General features: G+C 34.9%; 2 protein-coding genes across 12 annotated transcripts in view; one reads left to right on the top strand and one right to left on the bottom strand.

The window, feature by feature from the left end:
* gria4a (glutamate receptor, ionotropic, AMPA 4a) overlaps positions 1-17,973 on the top strand; it is a 202,852-nt gene extending 184,879 nt beyond the window's left edge. The window contains exons 14-17 of one of the 9 annotated variants that reach the window (XR_012390437.1): positions 448-562; positions 4,700-4,814; positions 7,758-7,895; positions 16,821-17,973. Coding sequence is in view for 5 of the 9 variants with exons in the window: in XM_017359227.3 (XP_017214716.1) it covers positions 448-562; positions 7,758-7,895; positions 16,821-16,985 (418 nt within the window). In the remaining 4 variants the exon portion in view is untranslated. 9 annotated transcript variants of the gene reach the window in all.
* Positions 17,974-18,737: 764 nt separating this feature from the next.
* Positions 18,738-27,407, bottom strand: part of msantd4 (Myb/SANT-like DNA-binding domain containing 4 with coiled-coils) — a 79,635-nt gene continuing 70,965 nt past the window's right edge. Inside the window, exons 4-5 of one of the 3 annotated variants that reach the window (XR_012391100.1) lie at positions 23,563-23,706; positions 18,738-19,107 (exon numbers count right to left, since the gene is read on the bottom strand). The gene's annotated coding sequence lies outside the window, so the exon portion shown is untranslated. Of the gene's footprint in view, positions 19,108-23,470; positions 23,707-27,407 lie in introns of those variants that run through there. The other 2 variants (XR_012391101.1, XM_073924102.1) reach the window with 2 other exon arrangements.

The following is a 27,407-nucleotide window of genomic DNA, read 5'->3' as shown; positions in this document are numbered from 1 at the left end:
CTATAGATGGATGGATGGATGGATGGATAAACAAAGATGGATGGATAGACAGATATATAGAGAAATAGTTGTACAGATGGATAGACAGACACAGACAGATAGATGCATACATAGACAGACAGACAGACAGACAGACAGACAGACAGATTTACTGTGTGTCCGTGTGTAATCATGCAGTATTGTCAGTGATCTGCTCTGCTGCAGTGGGGCTCATCATGTGCTTTAGAGAGATTATGAGTAATGTGTCCTGCTCTGCTCTGCTGATGTGGAATATCACAATCAGAGAACAAACAGAGAGAGAGAGAAACATCCAGCACAAGTGCTCATTAACAGCTGCCGTCCACGAGCCTCTGTTCTCTTCTATAGTCTCTTGTGTTTGTTTGTTTGTGTTCTCTAACCCGGGCTCCGCGCGGCCCGCTCTCATCTGATGTTTATGGTTTGTTGAAGAAATGCTGTAAACCTGGCCGTGTTAAAGCTGAATGAACAGGGGCTGTTGGACAAATTGAAAAATAAATGGTGGTACGACAAGGGCGAATGTGGCAGCGGGGGCGGGGACTCGAAGGTTAGCCACCAATGACACGCTGAGGAGTGGTAAACAAAAACAAGAGAGGAAAATGTGCCGCAACAGAGACATCTGCCCTGACAGGCCCTCAGCGGCCACTAACACACTGTGTGAATCAAGAAACGCACTGATAATACAGCAGTTACTGCCAATACACTAATATTCGCTAAAAGAGCTTTCAGCTAATGAAAGATGGAACGCCACAGAAGCAGAAATGATGGAGGATGATCATTTTTGTGTGGGTGCATATATGGATGAATTTAAAACACATACACACAAACACATATTAGTGCTGTCAAATGGTGAATCACTTTCAAGATAACAGTTTGTATTTATATATAATTCATGTGTACTCACTAAATTTTGTGTATGTATGAATAAATACAAATATATAAAATACAAAAACCAAAATATTTACATATATATAAATTTGTATTTAAATTTGTATTAGATTTAAAGGGCACCTATGGTAAAAAAATCTACTTTTCAAGCTGTTTGCACAGACATCTGTGTAGGTATAGTGTACAGACCGTTATATTGGGGTGATATAAACACACACAATGCTTTTTTTTTTTTTTTAATTAATTGCATAAAACGGTGGACCAATTGACCGCAACTTGATGTAGGAGTGCGGTCCCTCCGTCCACCAATATTGATTGACAGGGACGCATCATCATATCCTCAGTTTGTTGTTTCATGTCGCCGTTTTCAGCGTGTGAGTCAAATCGATGTCACTAAAGGAACACCCTTGCTCTATTTTTAGATATAAGGCTCATTGGACTCAACACAACACAGATAGCTAATTAGAGTGAACACTGCACTATTAGAAGGACTAGACTGGGATAATGTTCAATTATTCACTCTTTAGCTTCAAGGGTCGATGGTAGAAACCCATTTTAAATTTCATTCCGGCTCTGAGAGAGCAGATTGTAGACAATATAATAATAAGTATAAAAATATGTTGATTTTTCTTGATGTTTTTGTTTTAAAAATAATATTTAGTTACAGACCATTATATTGGGGTGATATAAACACACACAATGCTTTTTTTTTTTTTTTTTTAATTAATTGCATAAAACGGTGGACCAATTGGAGCGTTTTTTCAGAGCGACCGCAACTTGACGTAGGAGTGCGGTCCCTCCGTCCACCAATATTGATTGACAGGCGCGCATCATCATATCCTCAGTTTGTTGTTTCATGTCGCCGTTTTCAGCGTGTGAGTCAAATCGATGTCACTAAAGGAACACCCTTGCTCTATTTTTAGATATAAGGCTTATTGGGCTCAACACAAGATCAACATTCACCACATAATCGCTCTAATTGGAATTATTGTTTGTAACTTTAGGTAGGTTTGCAAACATGTGTACTTTTCATTGCGTCTACTTGAAGCTTCATCTGTTCATCTGCATTTGTCTCGTTCACAGAAGCTCCCTGTGATCTTAACTAGGTGGAGCTGGAAAGTGCGAGCGCGTTGCCTCATGTGCGCGTCTCTCCAATGGAAATAAAATAACAAACTTGCCTGCAGGTCGCACACCAGAAGCTCCACTCTGCGTGGCGCAACGCTGACACAGCACCATGCATTTTGGAATTCTGGGCGTGGGTTTCTGTCAGGGTGCACGCGGCGGCACTTCAAGTCAGCGGCTGGTGTGTGCCCTAATTTAAACCTGTGTTTAGAGTTCTAAAATCCATGGTGCGACAATTCGGGACACTTCATGTTTCTGCCGCGCCACAGAGAGTGTCTGGTGTGCCATGTCGTGGCTTTGAGCGGCGCATCCGGTGCCTCAGTCAAAGTTAATTCAGTGTGCGTGGTTATTAGTCTCGGTGTACAAGCTCGGAATTTGAAACTAGCACACAGCTGGCTGTAAAACTTTACAAAGACACAAATGATTGTGTCCTCTCCGCTTGGTCTGTGTCCGAGTCAGACATGTACGGCTGAATGCTGATCCTCTCACTCATGCTGCTTCTCTCAGTCTGCCTGTCTGTTGCAAACACAGAGCAGGTGAGCTCTTGGCTCCGCCCCCTTGTTACATTAGGCGGGAAGCCGAAACAAATTTTCATGTAAAGTAACGCACCCCTAAAACAGCGAGCTGTGTACACACCCCCAACATGACACTTTTAACACATTATAATAAAAAATCTGAACTGTGTGTTGAACTGAACCTAACCTGACACACTCAGAACAACCTTAATACTAATATTAAATCATAAATAAGGGGTAAACTATGTGCCCTTTAAACATTTTATACCTATATGAAGTTCAGAAGAAAGTAGTTCATTTTACAAACAGTTTTTTTAGACTCTCCATGTTTAATTTTCTTGTTTGTATACACGATTATGCCATCAAACAGTTGTATAAACACAATATGACACTTGTAGCAGTGCGATATGGCTGTATATTGGCACTGGTGGGAGGTGTGCATTGGCTCAAGATGCTATAGGTCAGGGATTTTCAACCGGTGGGCCTCTTCTTACTTAAATTTTTAGTCTTGTTATTAGTCCAAATATCCAAAAGTTCTTAAATCAAGAAGCATCTTATAGACAAGCAAAACATATTGTATTGTTTTAAGAAATATTAGGCCAAAATGAAGTGAGTTTTTCCTTAAATCAACCTAAATAGTCTGCCAATGGGGTAAGCAAAATAATCTTATCACAAATCGAAAAACAAGATTATTTTGCTTACCCCATTGGCAGATTATTTAGCTTGATTTAAGGAAAAACTCACTTCATTTCGGCCTACTATTTCTTAAAACAAGACAATATGTTTTGCTTGTCTTGTAGATATTTGGACTAGAAACAAAAAAAATCTAAGTAAGAAAAGCATTTTTTGCAGTGTGCAAATGTAAATTTAGCAAAAATCTGCCACATAATCAATCATTTTAGTCACTATATATATATATATATATATATATATATATATATATATATATATATATATATATATATATATATATAAATACAAGCTTTTATTTTGTATGTTATTAATCATTATTATTCTTTTAATTGACGATTAATCTTTTGACAGCATATATAAAAACATATATAAAAATTGTTATAGAAAGGTACATTTAAATTAAAAATACCAGGAATAACAAAATAATGCAACATATTTGTAGTTGGTTAACTTTACCCATAAATTATCAACATTGAAATCGAATTAAATCGGTTTATAGGCCTATATACTGTATAATCACAACAACAGAGCAACTCAAAATCTAACATGCAATGTAGATAAGAAAACGTTCAAGAATGTGAAAAAAAAATTGTCAACATTTTTTTAAGTGTCATCATAAAAATTATAAAAAAATAATCTACTGATAAAAATTGTAATTGAAATGTATGTAAATGAAAAAAAATGTAATTAATGAAATTAGTCCGCAATCAGCTACTGTCTGAGCTGGTGTATTTGCATACAGCGATCTGATTGGCTGATGCTTCTGTTGGCGCTTGAAAAGTTGAGAAAGTCCCAACTTCTGCAGCGAGCAACGATTCTGAAGCAGCGCAGATGGATTCACAATGCACTTCGGCAACGCCTGACGTCACCCATTCAAAGTGAATGGGAAGCGTTGACGCTGACTCCCCGTGTGAATGAGGCGTAAGGTGTGGGACACACACAAGTAATAGTGGTAGCGGCAAAACAGGTGGACAGAAGCAGGTGCAACTCAAATAAACTCAAGTTGGCTACTGAATGAGTTCATCATGATAATGTCACTATAATAATTTGATCAAATCTTAAATAAAATAATTTAATAGAATAAAATGTACAATCAATTTCTAAAAACTTAAAGTTAATTCATATAAAAACGATATCAATTAGACATACAGAATAGTTTTGAAATCATCAGATCTGTGCTGTGGGCTGTTTGAGATCAGCCAATAGTTCTGTATTGTCAGTAATTGTTGGCTTTTGTAATGTAATCAGGGCAGTATGTGTCGTTGCCTGAAGCGATGGAGCGAGATCCCATCCGTACGTCTGCGGCTCAAAACCACACACCACACACACGAATGAGCTGCACACGTGTCCCCGATGGGCGCTCGGCTTCATCACTTCATCTGATACTGTGTGCCAAGATGTACTGTAACCTAATAACATAAAATAACATGGCCTATGATGTTATTTATGTTATTCTCTCTGAGAAGAACGCCGGTAAACCTGGCGGTGTTGAAACTGAGTGAAGCAGGAGTGCTAGACAAACTCAAAAATAAATGGTGGTACGATAAGGGCGAGTGCGGACCCAAGGACTCGGGAAGTAAGGTCAGTTTCCGGCAAAAGCTGAACAGCGCAGATTTCTGAAAAGCACAAATACTGCTGACAGTAGTCTTAACACGTCACTGTCGTCTCCAGACTGAAGCTCGGAACAATCAAAATAGAACTGTTAGAATGCGACACAATTCCGAACTATGATGTCATGGTTAGACGTTCATGACATCAAAACAGTGCTCTTTTTCTAGAATGCAGATTTGTTGCAATAAATGAGCACGTTTATTACAGATAGCTAATTAGAGTGAACACTGCACTATTAGAAGGACTAGACTGGGATAATGTTCAATTATTCACTCTTTAGCTTTAAGGGTCGATGGTAGAAACCCATTTTAAATTTCATTCCGGCTCTGAGAGAGCAGATTGTAGACAATATAATAATAAGTATAAAAATATGTCGATTTTTCGTGATGTTTTTGTTTTAAAAATAATATTTATTTCCAATATAATATATGACACAAGTGTACTTAAATGCAGTTTACAAATAAAAACGTCAAAATGAATTACAAAAAAAAGAATACAAAATTTAATTAATTAAATTTTAATCATTGAAATAAAACAGCAAAGTCGTCATTGCAAAGTAGATTGATATTGTGTAATAATTATGCAAATGATTAATACAAAATAAAATTGTTACATTTAAAAAAAAATTTTTTTAAATAAAATGTTTAAAAAACAGTGCAATTGTTAATTTGTGGGTTGAAATGATTTAATAGCTATACAAATAATTAATTACAAGTTAAATAAATTATGATTAAACAATTACTACATATGAAAAATATATTATATATTATAAAATATATCAAAAAATATAAATTAGAACAAATTAGCTTTATTTTTTTGCAATTGTTCATTTGTGGATTAATAGGATTTAATAACTATATTACAAATAAAACATTTAATGTGCTAGTTTTAAAAAACTAAACAAAACGGGATTACAAAAAAATGACTTTTTTAAATTTGCGGATTAACAGGATCTAATAAATATACAATTTTTACATTTGTTCATATTTAATAATTTGTTTATATATATTTCAAAATCTAAAAGCCTTTAGTTTTTCTTCTGTGATTAATAGAACTTTATGACATTAAATCAACGACACCAGTAGTTAAAAGTCATGAAATACTTTAACGCAATACAACTTTTATTATATTATCATTGTTAAAAGTGCATTTGACTATTAATTAAATATTGACTACTGATCAAATATTGACTACAGATCAAATATTGACTATTGATCAAATAGTCTTCTGATTAAATATTGTCTGTTGATTGAATATTGACTATTGATCAAACACGGTTGATTGGGAAATATTATAGACAATTGATTGAATATTAACTATTAATTGAATATCGACTTAACAAAATATTGAATATTGATTAAATATAGACCATTAAATAAATATTGATCATTGATATCATTTAGACATTTGAAAATTTATTGATTAAATATTGACTATTGATTAGATATCGACTACTGATTGAACATAGACTATTGATCAAATAGACTACTGATCAAATATTGACTATTGATTAAATATCAACTATTGATTGAATAGAATTGAATATTACTTCTGATTAAATATTATCTATTGATTGAAAACTGACCATTGATTGAAAATATTATATACACTTGATTGACTATTGATTGAATATTGATTATTAACTAATTATTGACTTGATAAAGAATTGAATATTGACTAAATATAGACAACTGATTGAATATTGATTAATGATAACATTTTGACAATTGAAAATGTATTGACTATTGATTGAATATTGACTATCGATTAAATATCGACAATTGATTAAAAATTGACTGTTGATCAAATAGACTACTGAATAAATATCATCTATTAATTTAAACTTGACCATTGATTGAAAATATTATAGAAAATTGATTGAATATTGATTATTAATTGAACATCGACTATTTATCAAACAGACTACTGATTATTGATCAAATATTGACTATTGATCAAATAGACTACTGATTAAATATTGACTACTGATTATTGATCAAATATTGACTATTCATTAAATATTGACTATTGATTAAATATCAACTATTGATTGAATATTGACTATTGATTAAATATCAACTATTGATTGAATATTGACTATTGATTAAATATCAACTATTGATTGAATATTGGCTATTGATCAAATAGACTACTGATTAAATATTATCTATTGATTAAAAAAACTGACCGTTGATTGAAAATATTATAGACAATTGATTGACTATTGATTGAATATTGATTATTAACTAAATATTGACTTGACAAAATATTGATCAAATATAAACCTCTGATTAACTACTGATTATTGATTACATTTTGAGAATTGAAAATGTATTGACTATTGATTAAATATTGAACATGGATTAAATATTGACGAGTAATTTAATATTGATCAAATAGATCTATTTATTAAAAATTGACTGTTGATTAAAAAAATTATAGACAATTGATTCAATATTGATTATTAATTGAACATCGTCTTGACAAAGTATTGAATATTGATTAGATATAGACCACTGATTAAATATTGATTATTGATAACATTTTGACAATTGAAAATTTATTGATCATTGATTGAATATTGACTATTGATTGAATAGTGACCATTGATTGTAAATACTATAGGCAACTGATTAAATGTTAACTATTGATTAAGTATTGATTATTGATAACATTTTAAATAATGATTAAATATTGATCATATAGGTTAAAGACTATTTATGAAATATTAACGATTTAATGTTAACAAAAAATTGACTACTGATTAAATATAGACTATTAATTTAATATTGATTACATATTGATTGAACCGTTTAACATGTGTAAATGTGTTGAAATCGTGATCTTGCCACTTCCTGCATTCCCCTAACTCCATCTTTCTCCCTTTTCTCCCCCGCATCCCTCGCTCTCCAGGACAAGAGTTCGCAGGCTCTGAGCCTCAGCAACGTGGCGGGGGTTTTCTACATCCTGGTGGGCGGCCTGGGTCTGGCCATGCTGGTGGCCCTGGTCGAGTTTTGCTATAAGTCCCGCGCCGAGGCCAAGAAACTGAAGGTGGAATCGGCTGAACTGAATTTTAGCCCCGCTCCCAGCCCGACGCACAGTGTGCAGAACTTAGCCACTTATAGAGAGGGATACAACGTGTACGGCTCTGACGCAGTAAAGATATAGGGGTAGGACAGTATACGTCTGCTTGCGGTCGCAGGGGTGTTCGGCCTGACCCTCGTCAGACGTCCCGCTAATGTTGTGACCGCTTTCCCATCTTTACGTTGACTTACGTTTTGTTTTGTTATTGTTTCCTTCAAAGAGATCCCTTCATTTCTGTCGCCTGTCGTTTCCTTTCGCATCTGTTCATTTATTTTCGTTCTGTTCTTTTTCTGGAGTTGCCTTGACTAGACGATGGCATCGGTTTGGTCTTCTGGCTGCAGTTGCTGGTGTTTGCACTGTTGGCTTTCTTGTTTTCAGACACCTGCATTAAAGCAAAAAAAAGGCACAAGATGGAGAACATATAAAACACACACATATACATGGACAAAGCTGCCATATTGCATTAGGATCTCAAAAATTCCGTGAGCGACCTTCAAAACACTTTATATAGGAATGCTGCTTATATACTGTTTCATTAGAGATGCTTTAGAGATGCTCTCTGCTATAGACCAGCGCTTCTCAACTTGCTGTTTTATTAGGATATAAACAAAGCTTTTAAATCATGTGACTAAGCATATACAGTTGAAGTCAGAATTATTAGTCCTCCTTTTTTATTTTTCAAGTATTTCCCAAGTGATGTTTAACAGAGCAAAGAGTTGTTCACAGTATTTCCTATAGTATTTTTTCTTCTGATGAAAGTCTTGTTTTATTTCAGCTAGAATAAAAGCAGTTTTTTTTTTAAACCATTTTAAGGTCAATATTATTAGCAATATTTGTTTTGGATTGTCTACAGAACAAACCACTGTTATATAATAACTTGGCTAATTAATCTTATTAACCTAGTTAAGCCTTATGGGCCCTATCATATACCCGGTGCAATGTGGAGCAAGGTGCGACGCAATTGTTGTTTGCTAGTTTCAGCTTGCCGCAAGAGTCGTGTTGATGTTTTGCGCCACGCTGTTATAATAGCAAATGCATTTGCACTCATTTGTGCGCCCATAGGCGGTCTGATCTAAAAAAGGAGGCATGTTAAGGCGCATTGCTATTTTTGAGAAACTATAATAGATTTTTCAATAGACCAAAACAAAGCCGGTCTATTGTCCAGCGTAGAGCGCGTTACTAGTGCGCCTCGCTTACACACTGCTTAATACACACAAGATGTAGAGCAATACGCAAATATCTTTACAAATGAAATATAATTAAAATATTAAGTATATATAAATAGAATATAAATACAAAGATTTAAATATCACAAAACACATTATTTTCTAGCCTACATAAATATAAAAACCATACTTTCATGTCTTCTTCATCTCAGGGGGCTTTTTCAGTTCATTCATAACGATTAGCTTATGTATAATGTAATTAATATTGGCAGTATTATTTATTATATCCATATTTATATTTGTTTTATTAAAAACAAGCTTAGATTTGCCCACCTGCAGGTTTTAGACTATATGGGGCACAGCATGTGTTTTAGGATATAACTCAGGTTTTTGAGCACACTTCGTTATTACTGTTCATTTATTCGTTTGCTGGAAATTAGAACAAAATTTAGAAATAGGTTTGAAACAAATCTTTGCGCTTAACAAACAAAATTAATTATTTTTAGGCTAATTGATGTCTGTGCGTAAAGGTTTCCCTATCCAGGAGCGAAAGTGGAAGTAGATTATGAGATACCTTATCTTTCATTCTCGCGTTGTAGATGCTCTGTTTAACTGTTTTCTCTCTAGTGAAATGCTACATTTTTCCACTTTCACTTACTTTACGTCATGTAAATAGCAAATGCGCTATGGCACGACAAAGCTGGCTCTTAAAGGGAATGAGAGATGAGACTCTGATTGGTTTATTCTCAAAACACCCCTATAACTCATTAAGAAAATAAACTCAACCCTGTTAGATCATGCGCCACAGTGCAAAGCGGATTTTTCCGTCCTTAAATTAGCAAAAGTGGATGCTGACACGCCCTTAATGCGTTTGCGCCCTGCGCTTTGCATCGTCAAAATAGAGCCCTAAATGTCACTTTAAGCTGAATAATAGTGTCTTGAAAAATATCTAGTAAAATATTACGTGCTGTCATCAAGGCAAAGATAATTTCAATTTCAAGAAATCAGTGATTATTAAAATTATAATGTTTAGAAAATTCTTCTTTCCGTTAAATAGAAATTAGGGGGAAAAAATATAGGGGGGCTTATAATTCTGACAACTATCAGTCAGCTTTTCAAAATCTGATTAAATTAGCTTAAAAATGTAAATAATTATGGTTTAACCCTTGTATTACATTAAATTCTGAGTGTGTTTTTATGGACAAGTTCAATATGACCCTAGGAGGATTTAAACTAATTTCACCACAAAAAAAGCAGATCAAAACAGTAAAGCTTTCAAACAATAAGCTCATGTTGTAATGTTTGAGAAGTATGAAAGGGATTAGTTCACCCAAACAGTGTTGCCAACTATTTAAAATGAAAAAGAGCTAAGCTCTGCCAGAAAAGTTGCTAATTGTCGCTAGATTACTTCATACATCGTCTTCACGTACAACCGTTTCTGTTTGTTCAACAGCCTATGGTTAATAAAAGGGCATTTATATTAGCACTACGCTTTATGCATCTCAATTTAACTAAATTTATAGCTGTTTGAATACAGTATATCAGTATAGATGTGTAATGAATTTGCAGTAATCTCTCAGACGTAATAAACTCAGACAAGTTCCGAAACGGTCACTAAAATATCTCTAATTGTGAACAAGAAAAGAATAAACAGTCAAATTAAATTGTTCCATTTAAAACAAATGTGGGTTTGACTGTACAAGGGAAATACCTCACACCAGGGGTCACCAACACCCGGTAGCCCGCCAGGTTCACATGAGTTGCCCGTGGGCCTGTTCTAAAAATAGCTCTAATATTTTTATAAATATTCTTTTTAAATCACACTTGCATTGGTGTAAATTTGAAAATTACTTTGTTATATATTAAAAAAAAAAAAAACTTTAAAAACAATTTCAGACAAATGAAGTGTTGCATATTGATATTTATCTAACTTGTTAAATCATTGTTGACAACTACTGTGAGAAATCATTAACATGATCAATGTCTTCACATAGATGAATATTATTAATTATTAATAATAACATATAATTAAAATTAAATTAAGAAAAATGTGTTATTTAATAACTGGTAGCCCTTCACACTAATAGGTACCCAAGAAGAAGCTCTCAGTTATTTGAACTTTTTAACTTTAACTACAGTCTGACGATCATTACACTAATCATTTACGCAGATGGCTGATCTGCTCTTAGGGCCTACTCACACTATGCCATCCGTACCGTGCCCAGGCTCGTTTCCCGGATCGTTTGAGAAGTGTGAGTGCGCTTAATCGGGCTCAAGCACGGTTCACTTGGCCGGCCCTGGCCCGGTTGGAAGAGGTGTGCCTGAGCGCGGATCACTTGGGCTTTGGCGCGGTACGCTTGTGTGTGAGTGCAAAACGCGCCAAAGCCTGAAACTGATAGCGAGACGTGACTTTTAAGGGGCTGTTTCATATGGATTTATTAATCATTCTTACTGTTCAGTGAACGCAAACTGCTGTAGTTTATTAAAGACGCAAACTCCTCACTGCACGACAGCTGCGCGCCTTCAGCAGACCTCCTCATTCCTGCAGCACGAGGGCTTTATGATTGTTTATGAGCGTTAAAAGTGGCGGATCTGTTCGGTGAAATATCTGACTGCGTGTCCCCGCATCCCTAAGGACTGTTTGGCGAAATATTTGACTGCATATAAAACGACTGAAACGATATAACTAGAGAAATCTCCACTGTGCTGCTGAGTGAGTGAGCGCTTCTCACTGAACAGCGCAGCAGCGATGACGTAAGCGTGCCGAAGACCGTTTGTGGTGTGAGCGCGGGCCGTCGGGGGAGACGGGAGTGGGGACAAGCGTGCTTTGGCCCGGTTCGAGACAACTGTACCTAGTGTGAGTACGGCGTTAGGCTGCAGGTGGAGGAAACTGCTGTACTGAACAATACAGTACTGACACATGAGAGTCTATAAAAATCTCCTGTAACACCAAAAAACATAGATTTGTCACTAGTCACTTTTTTAAAAAAACAATTGTTGCTATTGCCGAGTCTAGTCTGCATGATTTTAGCCGTGATTTTGACTCGCCGACAGGTTTTGAGAAATCGCAGACAAATGCCTGAAATCGCAGGCAAATCGGTGCTCATGCATGCGAGTAACAATCACACAGTATGAACTATCAAAGATGCGATCTGAGAGAATCGTCGATGAGTCGCTGAATATCTAGAGCTGCCAGCGATTGAAATCGTGCTGTGTGACATGAGCTTTGACTGAAAATAACATCGGCGATCGCCAATGAGAGAGCATCATCCACTAGTGTGTGTACCTGCAGGCCAGCGGGAGGTTGAGGGAGCAGTTAATTTTCAGTTTATTTGGACCCAATGAAGGAAAAACTAGTGGAGGTTTAACAGGAGTACCTGTGTCTGTTTGACGTTTCATACAGAAAGTTAAAAAAGAAAGTTGAGGAGAAATTGCTAACTCCCTTCAAGCCCAGCTGAGGAAATATGCACATTTTCTACCCCATTAAAGGCTTCCTACTCGTTATGTAGTTAATAACAAAAGATACACTACGTGTTTTTGGTTGTGAGACGTAGTTTGAACAAAGTTGTCTGCGATTCTTCCTATTTTGAAGTCATGCAATGTGAAAGCCCCTGTTGCCGATCCATCTTGCAGTGTAAACAAAGCTGCAACAAAACGCTAGCCTAGATAGTCATGCAGTGTGAAAACATCTGACACGATTACTTTGAAAATCATGCAGTCTGAACTCGGCATAAGGGGGTCTGAAAAGTCGCTGAACAGTTGGCAACACAGCACCCAAAAATGAACATTTTGTCATTTACTTTCACTTTAATGATTGGGTTTCTTTCTTCTGTTGAACACAAAGATTTAAAATCACCACTGACTCGTATTTTGTTCCTGCTATGATCATAAAATACTAGTCAGTGGTTATTTTAAATCTTTGTGTTCAACAGAAACTCATGAAGGTTTAGAAATACTTGAGTGTGAGTCAATTGAAATTTACACTGTACACTCAATGCAAATTGACACTTTACATGTCTTTTTATGATCCTAATAGAGAAAATGTTGTTTGCTGTAAATAAAATTTACTCTTAAAAATGGCAGCTCTGTTTGGAAGATTTTTGATGTTAAAAATACAGTAGAAACCGTAAAATAAATGTCAAAATTAACAGTTAATACCATATTTCGTCAATTATAGTTTTTAATTTATAGTTTAGTATTATAATACATTATAGTATTTATAATATCTACATTACAGTGCCAAAAGTGTGAAAATACTAAAAATGTTTACTAAAAATACTCAAAATGTTTTATATTCCTCAAAACACCCTGAAATTGGGGGCGCTCTTATATGGTCACCAATGTAAACTGTGTGCCATCTGGTGGCCATGTTTGGTACTGCTAATTTTTTGAGAACTTCAAATTTGGTATTTAATTTGTTCAGATATTTAGTTTGGTTTTCTGTGAAATATATATTTAATGCAAAATAAAAAAAATTTACATTTATTGTTTTATTACTTTAATAAACTTAACTTTTATTTATAATGTCTATTTTACAAACATTGTCAAAAGTATGGAAATGTAGGAAACATGTTTGGTACTGCGATTCAACCAAATCTTACTGAAAGCTTATTTTGGGAGATATCAACTTCAACTTTGGAATATAATTTATTCAGATATTTACTTTGGTTTTGCTGTGAAATATGTATATTTTATGTAATATGATAAAATATACATTTATTGATTTACTGCTTTTATAATGTTATGGGCAAATAACTTTTTCCCAGAGATGGGTTGCGGCTGGAAGGGCATCCGCTGCATAAAAACGTGCTGGATAAGTTGGTGGTTCATTCCGCTGTGGCGACCCTGGATTAAAAAAGGGACTAAGCCGAAAAGAAAATGAATGAATAAATGAGGCTCATAACTTTTACTTATAATGTAATCTTTACAAACATTGTCAAAAGTATGAAACAAATATGGCTCACATTCCTCAAAACAAACCGAAATTGGGGGCGCTCTAATATAGTCACCAATGTAAAGTCTAGTGGTCATGCTTGGTACTGCAGTCCAACAAAATCTTAGTGAAAGCTCTCTTTTTTTTTTCTCTTTTTTCAGCTTTAAATTTGGAATATAATTTGTTCAGATATTTAGCTTTGGTTTTCTGTAAAAAAAAAAAAAAATATATATATATATATATATATATATATATATATATATATATATATATATATGTTGTGTAATATAATAAAATATACATTTATTGTTTTATTTATTTTATAAACTTAAAGGCACATTACTTTTATTTAATATGTCTACTGTATAAAGATTGTCAAAAGTATGAAAAAAATATGGTTCATATTCCTAAAATTGCACAGAAATTGGGGGCGCTCTTATATAGTCAATGATCTAAACCAATGTAAAATCTAGTGGTCATGTTTGGTACTGCAGTCCAATAAAATTTTAGTGAAAGCTCATTTTTTGAGGTATCAGCTTCAAATTTGGGATATAATTTGTTCAGAAATTTAGCTTTGTTTTTCTGAGAAATATATGTTTTATATAATATAATAAAATGGTTCACATTCCTAAAAACGCACAGAAATTGGGGGCGCTCTTATATTGACCTTATTCTCCGCAGATGAGCGGACGCTGCCATTTGAATCTTTTTGGCACGAGACTTCCGGTCTCATTCACTTCCATTCATTTTTATACATTAAAAACCGCTAGTTTCGCTGTTTGATGTTGCAAACTGATATTTCCTTGGTATATTATTCTACTTGGTCTGTATAGTCATGCAAACATTTGTTTGTAGAGCAAGTAGTTTGACCGTTTTTTGCCGTTTATTATTCCTTGTCATTTTTCCCATAGGCGACTGAAACGGAAGTTCTAAGACAATCGCGAAAACAGGCGCACTTCCGCATTTTAGAATAAGGTCAATAGTCACTGATGTAAACCAATGTAAAGTCTAGTGGTCATGTTTGGTACTGCAGTCCAACAAAATCTTAATGAAAGCTCATTTTTGAGGTATCAACTTCAAATTTGGGATAATATTTGTTCAGAAATTTAGCTTTGTTTTTCTGAGAAATATATGTTTTATATAATATAATAAAATGGTTCATATTCCTAAAAACGCACAGAAATTGGGGGCGCTCTTATATAGTAACTGATGTAAACCAATGTAAAGTCTAGTGGTCATGTTTGGTACTGCAGTCCAACAAAATCTTAGTGAAAGCTCTTTTTTTGGAGATATCAACTTCGAATTTGGAATATAATTTGTTCAGATATTTAGCTTTGTTTTTCTGTAAAAAATATATATGATATGTAATATAATAAATATACATTAATTGTTTTATTTATTTTATAAACTTAAAGGCACATTACTTTTATTTATTATGTCTACTTTAAAAAGATTGTCAAAAGTATGAACAAATATGGTTCATATTCCTAAAAACGCACAGAAATTGGGGGCGCTCTTATAAATTAACTGATGTAAAAAAATGTAAAATCTAGTGGTCATGTTCGGTACTGCAGTTAAACAAAATCTTAGTGAAAGCTCAATTTTTGGAGATATCAACTTTAAATTTGGAATATAATTTCTTTAGACATTTATCTTTGGTTTTCTGTTAAATATATATGTTTTGTAATATAATAAAATATACATTTATTGTTTTATTACTTTTATAAACTTAAAGGCACATTACTTATTTGTTATGCCTACTTCATAAAGATTGTCAAAAGTATGAAAAAATATGGTTCATATTGTTAAAAACACAGAAACATGCTCCTATATAGTCACCAATGTAAAATCTAGTGGTCATGTTTGGTTCTGCAGTTAAACAAAATCTTAGCGAAAGCTCATTTTTAGAGATATCAACTTCAAGTTTGGAATATAAAGACACATAACTTTTATTTTATTGGACTTTATTTGAACTTTTTAACTTTAACTACAGTCTGACTAGTGTCATCTTTAAAATGAGACCAAGCATTGGTTAAAAAGAACCATAATAACAACATCAAAAACAAAAAAATATAAGTAAAGTTTCATGCAGGGAACTCTTTGAAAGTCAATTGACAGCTATTCATCATATATATATTAGGAAAATGTACTGTTATCGGGGTTACAGATATTTTCTGTAGCATTTAACAGTATTTCACCAATAAAAACACATCTTTATGGTAATACAAGGGTTAAAAATAACTCAATAATTGTGAAACCCAAAGCAAAAGCAGTTGAGATCCTCTGCTATAGACAGCAGCTACAGTACGTGCAGTGCATTATTTGACACAAGCAGGGCATTATAGATCGAACGGCTGTTGGTTTAATGATGTTCGGTTGCGTTTGACTGTCTTTTTGTTGTAAGTGACATCAACAAACCAATCTATAATGCTGTACTGATGCCCAATAATGCTTCATATATTAGACTCACACCTACGAAGCATTAGCAGTATGAACGTATAAAGTGTTATGGGACACTATTACTCCAAAAATAAAGAGAATTAGCGGGATTTAACAAATCAAACATGAGCGAAGGGCTGCACGCTTGCGTTAGAAATGCAGATGTCTAGCCATGTTGTCTATTTTTTGATTGAGATGTTGTCTGTGCCAGTGGCCTTGAGCTTCTCTCTCTCTCTCTCTGTCTATATGAATGTGTCTCCAGTGGTTGCGTTGTCATACTGTCATATTGTTTGCCCCTCCCCCAGAGAGTTCCACGTATTCTGACTCCGCCTCTCATCCCGCCCCCTCCTCTAGCTCACCTTCTCGGAAGCCATGAGAAACAAAGCCCGCCTGTCAATCACGGGCAGCCTGGGGGAAAATGGGCGTGTCCTGACGCCAGACTGCCCTAAGGCCGTGCACTCTGGCCCCTCCTACCGACATGGCCCCGCCCTCGCCGTGGTGTCCTCCTACCTCCCATAGAAACCAAAAACTCACCTTGTGCCTTAAACCATCTTATCCGAAGTTCAGAAACACGCCGGCTTGCGCTTCCCAGGGATTTGGACCTGAAAAGAAAAACAATTCAGCCCTCGGGAGGAAAAAACAGACAAAAAAAAAGACGTCAAAAATTGTAAACAAACACTGAGATGAACGTTTTGACGCAGTCGAGCATCAAGGATCCGTGATGCCTTAACTGAAGCCTTTGGGGAGAAAAAAACAACAATGAGATGAAAAAAAAATCACGTAGAAGACCAGATAACTGTACATGTAAAGACATTAGCTGCGCTTCCCTGTTCAGCATTATTAGACGTATTAACTCACAACAGAACGACGCATTTGGTCCACTAGCTGTATTTACTAAACCGTATGTAGATATTCTCTCAGGAGCCATCCGAGGAGGACAACGACGTTCATTTTGGGAGAGGAGAAAAGTGGGAGCCGCTTGCTTTTTATTTTATTTTATTTGTATCTTTTCGGGACTGAATTGTAAATAGACCAGTAGTAAAAGCTGAACACGATTCTTTTATAAAGCATCTTAGGTAATAATTCATTGCAATAATGACCATAGGGAGAGACCTGACTTGTAATTAAGAGACCTTTTATAAAACACACAAGTATTATTATTATATCTACAGAAACGAATCTATATAATAGAGGGACTAAAAACAGCACCGTTTGCGTGTGAGACCATGGCATCTGTTCTGTTAACAATTGTTTTTGATAACTGATGTAACGCAGTGTGTGTTCGTGTCTTTGTCTTTAATGAATGTCCACGCATTTCACCGTTCGCACAAACACACATGTACACACACACGGACACGCGAGCGTATGTGAACGCCGCACCGCATCATCACAGCAGGATCACACACACCGACTCCTGACTCTCACGTTTGGTGTTTGGTTTTGTTTTCTTTTGCTTTTCTCTTTGTACCCACCAATTCAAATAAAACTGGAACATTTATACTATAAATCATTGTTTTTATTTGCGTGTTGAACAAAGGCTGATGCCACTGAGGTTGTTGAATTAGAATTTTAAAGGTAGAGTTCGACCAGTTACATGATTTACCGACACAATCTCAAGGCAATTCGTAACTTTTAGATTTAGTGGCTAATTTGTATGAATTTTTTACAATCTAACTCGTACGATTTAATACGATTTGCTCATCACTTAATGACGGTTGGGGTTAGGGGTGGGGTTGAGAGCCACCCCTCTTTTTAAAACATTTTCGACGACTGAACTTGTACGAATTCGCCACTAAACTGAAAAAACGTAAAATACTTACGTTTTCTCGTGAGATCAGGCTGGATTTACTCACCCTAATGTCATTCAAAGAGCGGCACGTCGGCTCAGCGGTCCCCAGCTGGGTCAGTCAGCATTTCTGTGTGGAGTTTGCATGTTCTCCCCCTGCTGGTGTGGGTTTCCTCTAGGTGCTCCGGTTTCCCCCTCAGTCCAAACACATGCACATTATAGGTGAATTGAATGAATTAAATTGGCTGTGATGCATGAGATTGTGTGAATGTGAGAGTGTATGGGTGTTTCCCAGTACTGGGCATCTGCTGCATAAAACTTATGCTGGAATAGTTGGTGGTTCATTCCGCTGTGGCGACCCCTGATAAATAAGGGACCAAGCCCAAGGAAAATGAATAAATAAATGAATGAATATCATCCAAGTCCTGTTTGCTAACTGTTGATCCCCAAAATAAATAAATAAATAAACAAACAAACACAATGATGCATTTTGGTTAGTTTTAATTAGAGAACATATTCATACTAGTATTCAGCTAGTGAAAATAATAGGCCTAACTAGGTTAATTATATGTTTATTTGGCAAGTTATTAGACAATCAAAATATATATACGAAGAGTTCAGATGCAAAAGCCTCTAAATCCATCAGAACTCTTGTCTTGTAATTGAGCATTTTCTATCAGGCTCTTTCTGTTTCTTTTTATATGTAATGATAAGGTCATTATCTGGTAAATAAAATAACTTTTTTCATAAGTATCACTTTAGACAATTCTTTGTTTTTTAACAAATTAGATTTTCTTTTGCGTCAAAACCAGCTGAATCCACGTCTGCTTTTTATGCAAAAACCTCCAAATCCACCTATTGAGACAAGACAGTGTAATTAGTTGAAAAACTAGAGATTATTCAATCAAACATAAAACACATACACAAAGCACCTAAAATTAAAAATACATCTGTTAAGTAAGTGGCGGTTCATTCCGCTGTGATAAACCAGAGAAAAAGCAGTAGGAAAATGAATGAATGAAATCTGTCAGTAAGTGCATTAATCAATAACATTAAAACTGACATGAATTAAATCTGAACAATCTGTTGTCATTTCTGATATTTAGCATTTAGATTTAATGTAAGAAGAGCAAGGAAAACATTGTAAACTAAGCTAGGTAGATTCAAATATTGTAGTTTAAAACATTGTGACGCTAATTTCATATATCAATCTGATGCTGTTTTAACATTAAGGTATTCAATTGACATCAAATCGATTAGCATTTTTAACGTTTTTGACGTCCATGTTAGATGTCAATTTGATGCATTTTAAAAGTTTTTTTTTTAAACCTATATAAAATTAAAATTTGATGCTGTTTTGACATCAAGGTAGTCAACTGACATTAAATTGATTAGCATTTTCATGTTTTTTGAATGCCAATATTAAATGCCAATTTGATGCTGTTTTAACATCAAGGCAGTCAATTAACATCAAATCGATTTACATGTTTGACGTCCATGTTAGATGTCAATTTGATGGCATTTTGACATCCAGATAGTCAACTGACATCAAATCAATTAGCATTCTTAACGTGTTCTTGATGCCATTATTAAAAGTCAATTGACAACGTTGATGTTGTAACAACATTAAATTTCCGTCAAATTGATTTTTTGTTAACGCCAATGTTAGATGTTAATATGATGCTATTTTGACATCCAGGTTGTCAATTTCCATCTAATATTGACATCTTAAACACGTCAAAAGTGCAAATAGATATGATGTCAATTAGAGATTATTCAATCAAACATAAAACACATACACAAACTACCTAAAATTAAAAATACATCTGTTAAGTAAGTGGCGGTTCATTCCGCTGTGATAAACCAGAGAAAAAGCAGTAGGAAAATGAATGAATGAAATCTGTCAGTAAGTGCATTAATCAATAACATAAAAACTGACATGAATTAAATCTGAACAATCTGTTGTCATTTATGATATTTAGGATTTAGATTTAATGTAAGTAGAGCAAGGAAAACATTGTAAACTAAGCTAGGTAGATTCAAGTATTGTAGTTTAAAACATTGTAAAACACCAATATCTGTGCACTGTCCATTAATAATAAAAGCTTATCAGACATATAGCTAATATGAAGCAGGCTAATATAAATGTTTTTTGGATTATAAATGAAAATGGATTATGGATTTTGGATTATATATAAAGTTTTATGGATTTTATACATATATATATATATTGGCACATTAGTATATGTGAGGGGGCAAAATTTTCAAGATGGGTGGTGAACATGATGGTCATTTTGAAGTCGGCCATCTTGGATCCAACTTTTGTTTTTTCAATAGGAAGAGGCTCATGTGACACATCAAACTTATTGGGAATTTCACAGGAAAAACAGTAAAGATACAAGATGTGCAGCACCTGAAACTACGGATACTGGAAGCCTGTGTTGGCATTTTTCCTGCAGTGTTGCTGTCAGTGTGTGAAGAGTGGGAGAAGAGCGTTGCATTGACAATCCAACACAATGTGCGGCACATTGAACACATTTTATAAGTGGTCAGAAACTTGTAAATAACCCATGAAAGAATAAAGTAAAGGTAAAACCAAGCACAACATTGTTTTTCTTATGAAATTCCCAATAAGTTTGAACTATCACATGACCCTCTTCCTATAGAAAAAACAAAAGTTGGATCCAAGATGGCCGACTTCAAAATGGCCACTATGGTCACCACCCATCTTGAAAAGTTTGCCCCCTCACATACACTAATGTGCCACAAACAGGCATTAACATCACCAACCATTCCCATTTTATTAAGGTGTATCCAAATAAACGGCCTACCCTGTAAATTTGAATGTTTTTCATTTTTTTTTAATGATTTTCACAGACAAACAAGCACAGATGTAGTGGAGAAAGACAGTGGCTAGGTTTACATGGACGTCAGTAATCTCATTATTAGCCAAATTATTAATTTGTCGACCTTAACTGCAGTTTGGCACTTTCACTTAAATTCAGGAACATTTCATGCATGCCCCCCTTGACAAACGAGATATTGGATGCGAGGAACTGCTGGAAGAGTGTAGTTTTATTGGAGTGTTTGATACCGCACGGCATATGAGAGAAAAAAAACCCTCTGCATTTCTTGGTAACTGAGGGTGCTTTCACACCTGTGAATCGATTCAGTTGTTCCGAAACAGAGATTACAAATGTTACATTGTTGCTCTTTGTTCTTGGAGCGGTTCGCTTTCACACTGCAAAGTTTCTAATCGGACCAAAAGAGCTAAAACAAGTCACGTGCGAGTAAACTCTCCTCACATTGGTCAGGGTTTATTTTGCAGAGTCCCGCTCAGCTGTCAGGAGAGGAGGTGGTTTGGTGGTGATTGACAGGGTGTGCGCGCGACATGTCTAAAGAGAGATGCCTCCACAAACTCCGCGATGACATCACATTCACTGCGCGCACTCAAGCGAACAAGCGGACGCGTCGAGTATAAACAAGGCTTGAGAAGGGTGTGCGACGATGACTATTTGAGGAATGGGAGGGAGACGTGAGATTACCTGGAGATTACTCGTTTGCGGGCATCCGGAGACTCGCAAAACTTCCCGCCATACTCATAATTCTCTCTTCATATAGCCGTAAGCCTATTACATATCCATAAAACACTGTGATATAACCGCGCTCGGATCGGATCGCTTTCTCACTGCAATCGAACCGCCCCAGGGTTCGTTTCAATCGAGCCGAGACCATCTCACTCAAGCGATCTCGGAGGGATTACTTTGGCGCGGAACAGAGCGCGATTGCACTGTTCACATATGCTAAACGAACCGCGCTAACTGGGCAATCGAGACACGTTCCGAAACAAAAGTGTAGGTGTGAAAGCACCCTCAGATACACTTAGCAGGTGCAGAGAATAGTGTCAGAAAGCGTGTGTATAGACTATACACAAAATGCGGCGAAAATCCTACACGACGGTAATAGTTTGATTGCGATGTTCACACTCAGAGAACAGCATTAACAGCGGATCTTTCAGTTCATAATATTGTAGTGATGTTAACGTACTGTAAACTCAGTAACTAAATCATTTTGACTAAGGTCTGTCTTTAAACATTGAAAGCGTACTGCTGACGATACGAACTTACTTTGCCATCTAAATAAACAAACAAAGACCACTGATCGATCACTTACCAAATCTGTAGAGACAGGACAATCAACACCAACTGAAGATGCGTCTTTTTTTAAAAAGGAGACGAGCGGAAAATCCAGATTTCACCATTTCCAGATGCGAAAGGCTCCCGGGTAAAAAGTGTTCCTTACAAACACATTTCTGTTGTGTGCTAGCAGACCACGGTAGTCCACATAAGAGTCCAGCTGCGCTCTCAGAGCAGGGAAATGGAAACAAAACCATCACGTTTCATTTCTGCTGCAACACTGAAACCCACTGAAACTGTTTGGGCTTATGTTATATATACGTTATATATAACTATTTTAAAACAGGACATTATTTTAAAGTGTTACTAAAAAGCTAATGTATTGCATGTAAATATTTGTGAAATTTACTAGACTAAATCCAAAATCTTCTAACTTATTGACCAGCATAGACCCATTGTAAAAATGACTTAAAACCTATTACACCTAAAACCAAGTCATTCTCCTTCAGCTTAGTCCCTTATTCATCAGGGGTCGCCACAGCGGAATGAACTGCCAACTATTCCAACATATGTTTTATGCAGCGGATGCCCTTCCAGCCGCAACCCATTACTGGAAAACACCCATACACTCTCACATTCACACACACTCATACACTACAGCCAATTTAGTTTATTCAATTCACCTTTAGTGCATGTGTTTGGACTGTGGGGGAAACTGGAGCACCCGGAGGAAACCCATGCCAACACTGGGAGAATATGCAAACTCCTCACAGAAAAGTCTAATGGCTCAGCCGGAGCTCAAACTAGTGACCTTTTTGCTGTGAGGCCACAGTGCTAACCACTGAGCCACCATGTTGCACATTATAAATATATATATATATATGATTTTACTGTCACTGTCAAATATTTCACTGCCATTTAATCGGTCATATTGTATTCAGTGTAAAAATAAAACATACAAACCATATTTCACAACACACATTTCTCCCAAGAAAGAAAACCCATCAAAAAAGCATTAAAAAACAACTCAAGAACACCCAATCTTTTAAAATAAATAAGAAGAAATGACCCCAGTATTCTTTCTCTCAAGATGTTTGAGGTATAACCCAGGCTTTATAAGCCTCGATAGACTGCATTGAAGAAAAAGAGAGACTTCTGGCTCATTCTCACTTACAGACACACACATCTGAGGCTCTCCATCATCAGGGAGGATCCGCTTCGCTCTGGAGATCTCCACTTCATCAGACATCCCAGTTTTCTGCGCTCGTTTTCTCTTTCCCAGATTGCTGGCGCTTCAATCCCGCAGGCTTTATGCGGACTAACACAAACACTTCTGTTAGTGCGCTTCAAATATTACACATGAAAGATGAATATCATTGCTAGAGCAGTAGCTTAAAAATATGTCCTCATACATGTCAAAAATCAATGAGGACAGTCATGTTATTGTTTTTATGTGTTTTTAGACACCAGTGTTACAGTAGATGTTAATTTGATGCCGTTTTGACATCAAGGTTGTTAATTGACACCAAATCAATTTGCATTTTTGACGTTTTTGTTGTTAAAATTACATGAAATTAATTTGCATTTTTGACGTCAATGTTAGATGTCAATTTGACGCTATTTTGACATCAAGGTTGTCAACTGAAAAACGGCATTAAATTGACGTCAAATCGATTTGCATTTTGGGTTTTTTAATGCCAATATTAGATGCCAATTTGATGCCTTTTTGACATCAAGGTTGTTAATTGACATCTAATAATGGCGTCAAAAAACACGTCAAAGATGCAAATCGCAATCATTAGATGTCAATTAACAACATTGATGTTAAAACGGCATCAAATTTACATCAAATCGTTACGCATTTTAAATGTGTTTTGGAAACCTATATTACATGTAAATTTGATGCCGTTTTGAAATCAAGGTAGTCAACTGACATCAAATCGATTTACATGTTTGACGTCAATGTTAGATATCAATTTGATAGTGTTTTGATATCCAGATAGTCAACTGACATCAATTCAATTGGCATTTTTGACTTTTTTTTGATGCTATTATTAAAAGTCAATTGACAACATTGATGTTGTAATGACATTAAATTGACGTCAAATTGATTTGTTGACACCAATGTTAGATGTCAATTTGACGCTATTTTGACATAAAGGTTGTCACCTGAAAAACGGCATTAAATTAACGTCAAATCGATTTGCATTTTGTGTTTTTTATTGCCAATATTAGATGCCAATTTGATGCCTTTTTGACATCAAGGTTGTTAATTGACATCTAATAATGGCGTCAAAAAACACGTCAAAGATGCAAATCGATTTTTGACGCATTTTGACGCCATCATTAGATGTCAATTAACAACATTGATGTTAAAACGGCATCAAATTTACATCAAATCGTTACGCATTTTAAATGTGTTTTGGAAACCTATATTACATGTAAATTTGATGCCGTTTTGAAATCAAGGTAGTCAACTGACATCAAATCGGTTTACATGTTTGACGTCAATGTTAGATATCAATTTGATGGCGTTTTGATATCCAGATAGTCAACTGACATCAAATCAATAAGCATTTTTAAACTTGTTTTTGATGCTATTATTAAAAGTCAATTGACAACATTGATGTTGTAATGACATTAAATTGACGTCAAATTGATTTGTTGACACCAATGTTAGATGTCAATTTGACGCTATTTTGACATAAAGGTTGTCACCTGAAAAACGGCATTAAATTGACGTCAAATCGATTTGCATTTTGGGTTTTTTAATGCCAATATTAGATGCCAATTTGATGCCTTTTTGACATCAAGGTTGTTAATTGACATCTAATAATGGCGTCAAAAAACACGTCAAAGATGCAAATAGATTTTTGACGCATTTTGACGCCATCATTAGATGTCAATTAACAACATTGATGTTAAAACGGCATCAAATTTACATCAAATCGTTACGCATTTTAAATGTGTTTTGGAAACCTATATTACATGTAAATTTGATGCCGTTTTGAAATCAAGGTAGTCAACTGACATCAAATCGATTTACATGTTTGACGTCAATGTTAGATATCAATTTGATGGCGTTTTGATATCCAGATAGTCAACCGACATCAAATCAATTTGCATTTTTGACTTGTTTTTGATGCTATTATTAAAAGTCAATTGACAACATTGATGTTGTAATGACATTAAATTGACGTCAAATTGATTTGTTGACACCAATGTTAGATGTCAATTTAATGCTATTTTGACATCCAGGCTGTGAATTTCCATCTAATATTGGCCTCATAAACATGTCAAAAGTGCAAATCAATATGATGTCAATTTGATGCCGTTTTAACATCAAGGTTGTTAACTGAAAAACGGCATTAAATCGACATCAAATCAATTTGCATTTTAAACGTTTTTTTATTTATTTTTTAAAACCTATATAAAATGTAAATTTGATGCCGTTTTGACATCAAGGTAGTCAACTGACATTAAATTGATTAGCATTTTCATGTGTTTCTTAATGCCAATCTTAGATGTCAATTTGATGCCGTTTTAACATCAAAGCAGACAATTAACGTCGTATCGTTTTACATTTTTGACGTCAATGTTAGATGTCAATTTGATTGCATTTTGACATCCAGATAGTCAACTGACATCAAATCAATTTGCATTTTTGTGTTGTTTTTGATGCTATTAGTAAAAGTCAGTTGGAAACGTTGATGTTAAAATGGCATTGAATTGACATCAAATTGATTTGCATTCTTGACGCCAATGTTAGATGTCAATATGATGCTATTTTGACATCCAGGCTGTCAATTTCCATCTAATATTGGCATCATAAACACGTCAAAAGTGCAAATCGATATGATGTCAATTTGATGCCGTTTTAACATCAAGGTTGTCAACTGAAAAACGGCATTAAATGGACATCAAATCAATTTGCATTTTAAACGTTTTTTTAAACCTATATAAAATTTAAATTTGATGCTGTTTTGACATCAAGGTAATCAACTGACATTAAATTGATTAGCATTTCCATGTCTTTTTTAATGCCAATATTCGATGCCAATTTGATGCCGTTTTAACATCTAGGCAGTCTTTTAACGTCAAATCGATTAGGGTTTTTGACTTCAATGTTAGATGTCAATTTAAAGGCTTTTTAAAATCCAGATGGTCAACTGACATCAATTCAATTAGCATTTTTGACTTGTTTTTGATGCTTATATTAAAAGTCAATTGACAACCTTGATGTTAAAATGGCATTAAATTGACGTCAAAGTGATTTGCATTTTAAATGATTTTTTTTACCTATATAAAATGTAAATTTGATGCAGTTTTGACATTAAGGTAATCAACTGACATTAAATTGATTAGCATTTTCATGTGATTTTAATGCCAATTTTAGATGCCAATTTGATGCCTTTTTGACATCAAGGTAGTCTATTAACGTCAAATCGATTAACATTTTTGACGACAATGACAGATGTCAATTTGAGGGCGTTTTGACTTCCAGATAGTCAACTGACATCAAATCAATTTGCATTTTTGACATGTTCTTGATGCCATTATTAAATGTGAATTGACAACCTTGTATTGGCAATAAATTAACGTCAAATTGATTGCATTTTTGACAACAAAGTTAGATGTCAATCTAATGCCTTTTTAACATCAAGGTTGTGACTTGACATTAAATCAATTTGCATATTTTGACACCAAGCTTAGATGTCAATTTGATGCCGTTTTGGCATCCAGGCAGTCAATTGACATCAAATCGATTAGCATTTTTGACGTTTTTGATGCCATTTTTAGAAATCAATTGACAATCTTGATGTTAAAACGCCATCAAATTGACATCAAGGTTGTCAGTTAATATCTGATAATGGTGACAAAAACACATTAAAAATGCAAATCGATTTGATGTTAAAACGCCATCAAATTTACATCAAATCATTACGTATTTTTGACATGTTTTTGAAGCTAAATTCAGAGATCAATCTGATGCTGTTTTAACATCAAGGTATTCAATTG

This window comes from Danio rerio, chromosome 15, assembly GCF_049306965.1.
Source record: "Danio rerio strain Tuebingen ecotype United States chromosome 15, GRCz12tu, whole genome shotgun sequence".
Lineage (NCBI taxonomy): Eukaryota > Metazoa > Chordata > Actinopteri > Cypriniformes > Danionidae > Danio > Danio rerio.
The sequence above is the reverse complement of the archived record's forward strand: the minus strand, read 5'-3'. Positions and strand labels throughout refer to the sequence as shown.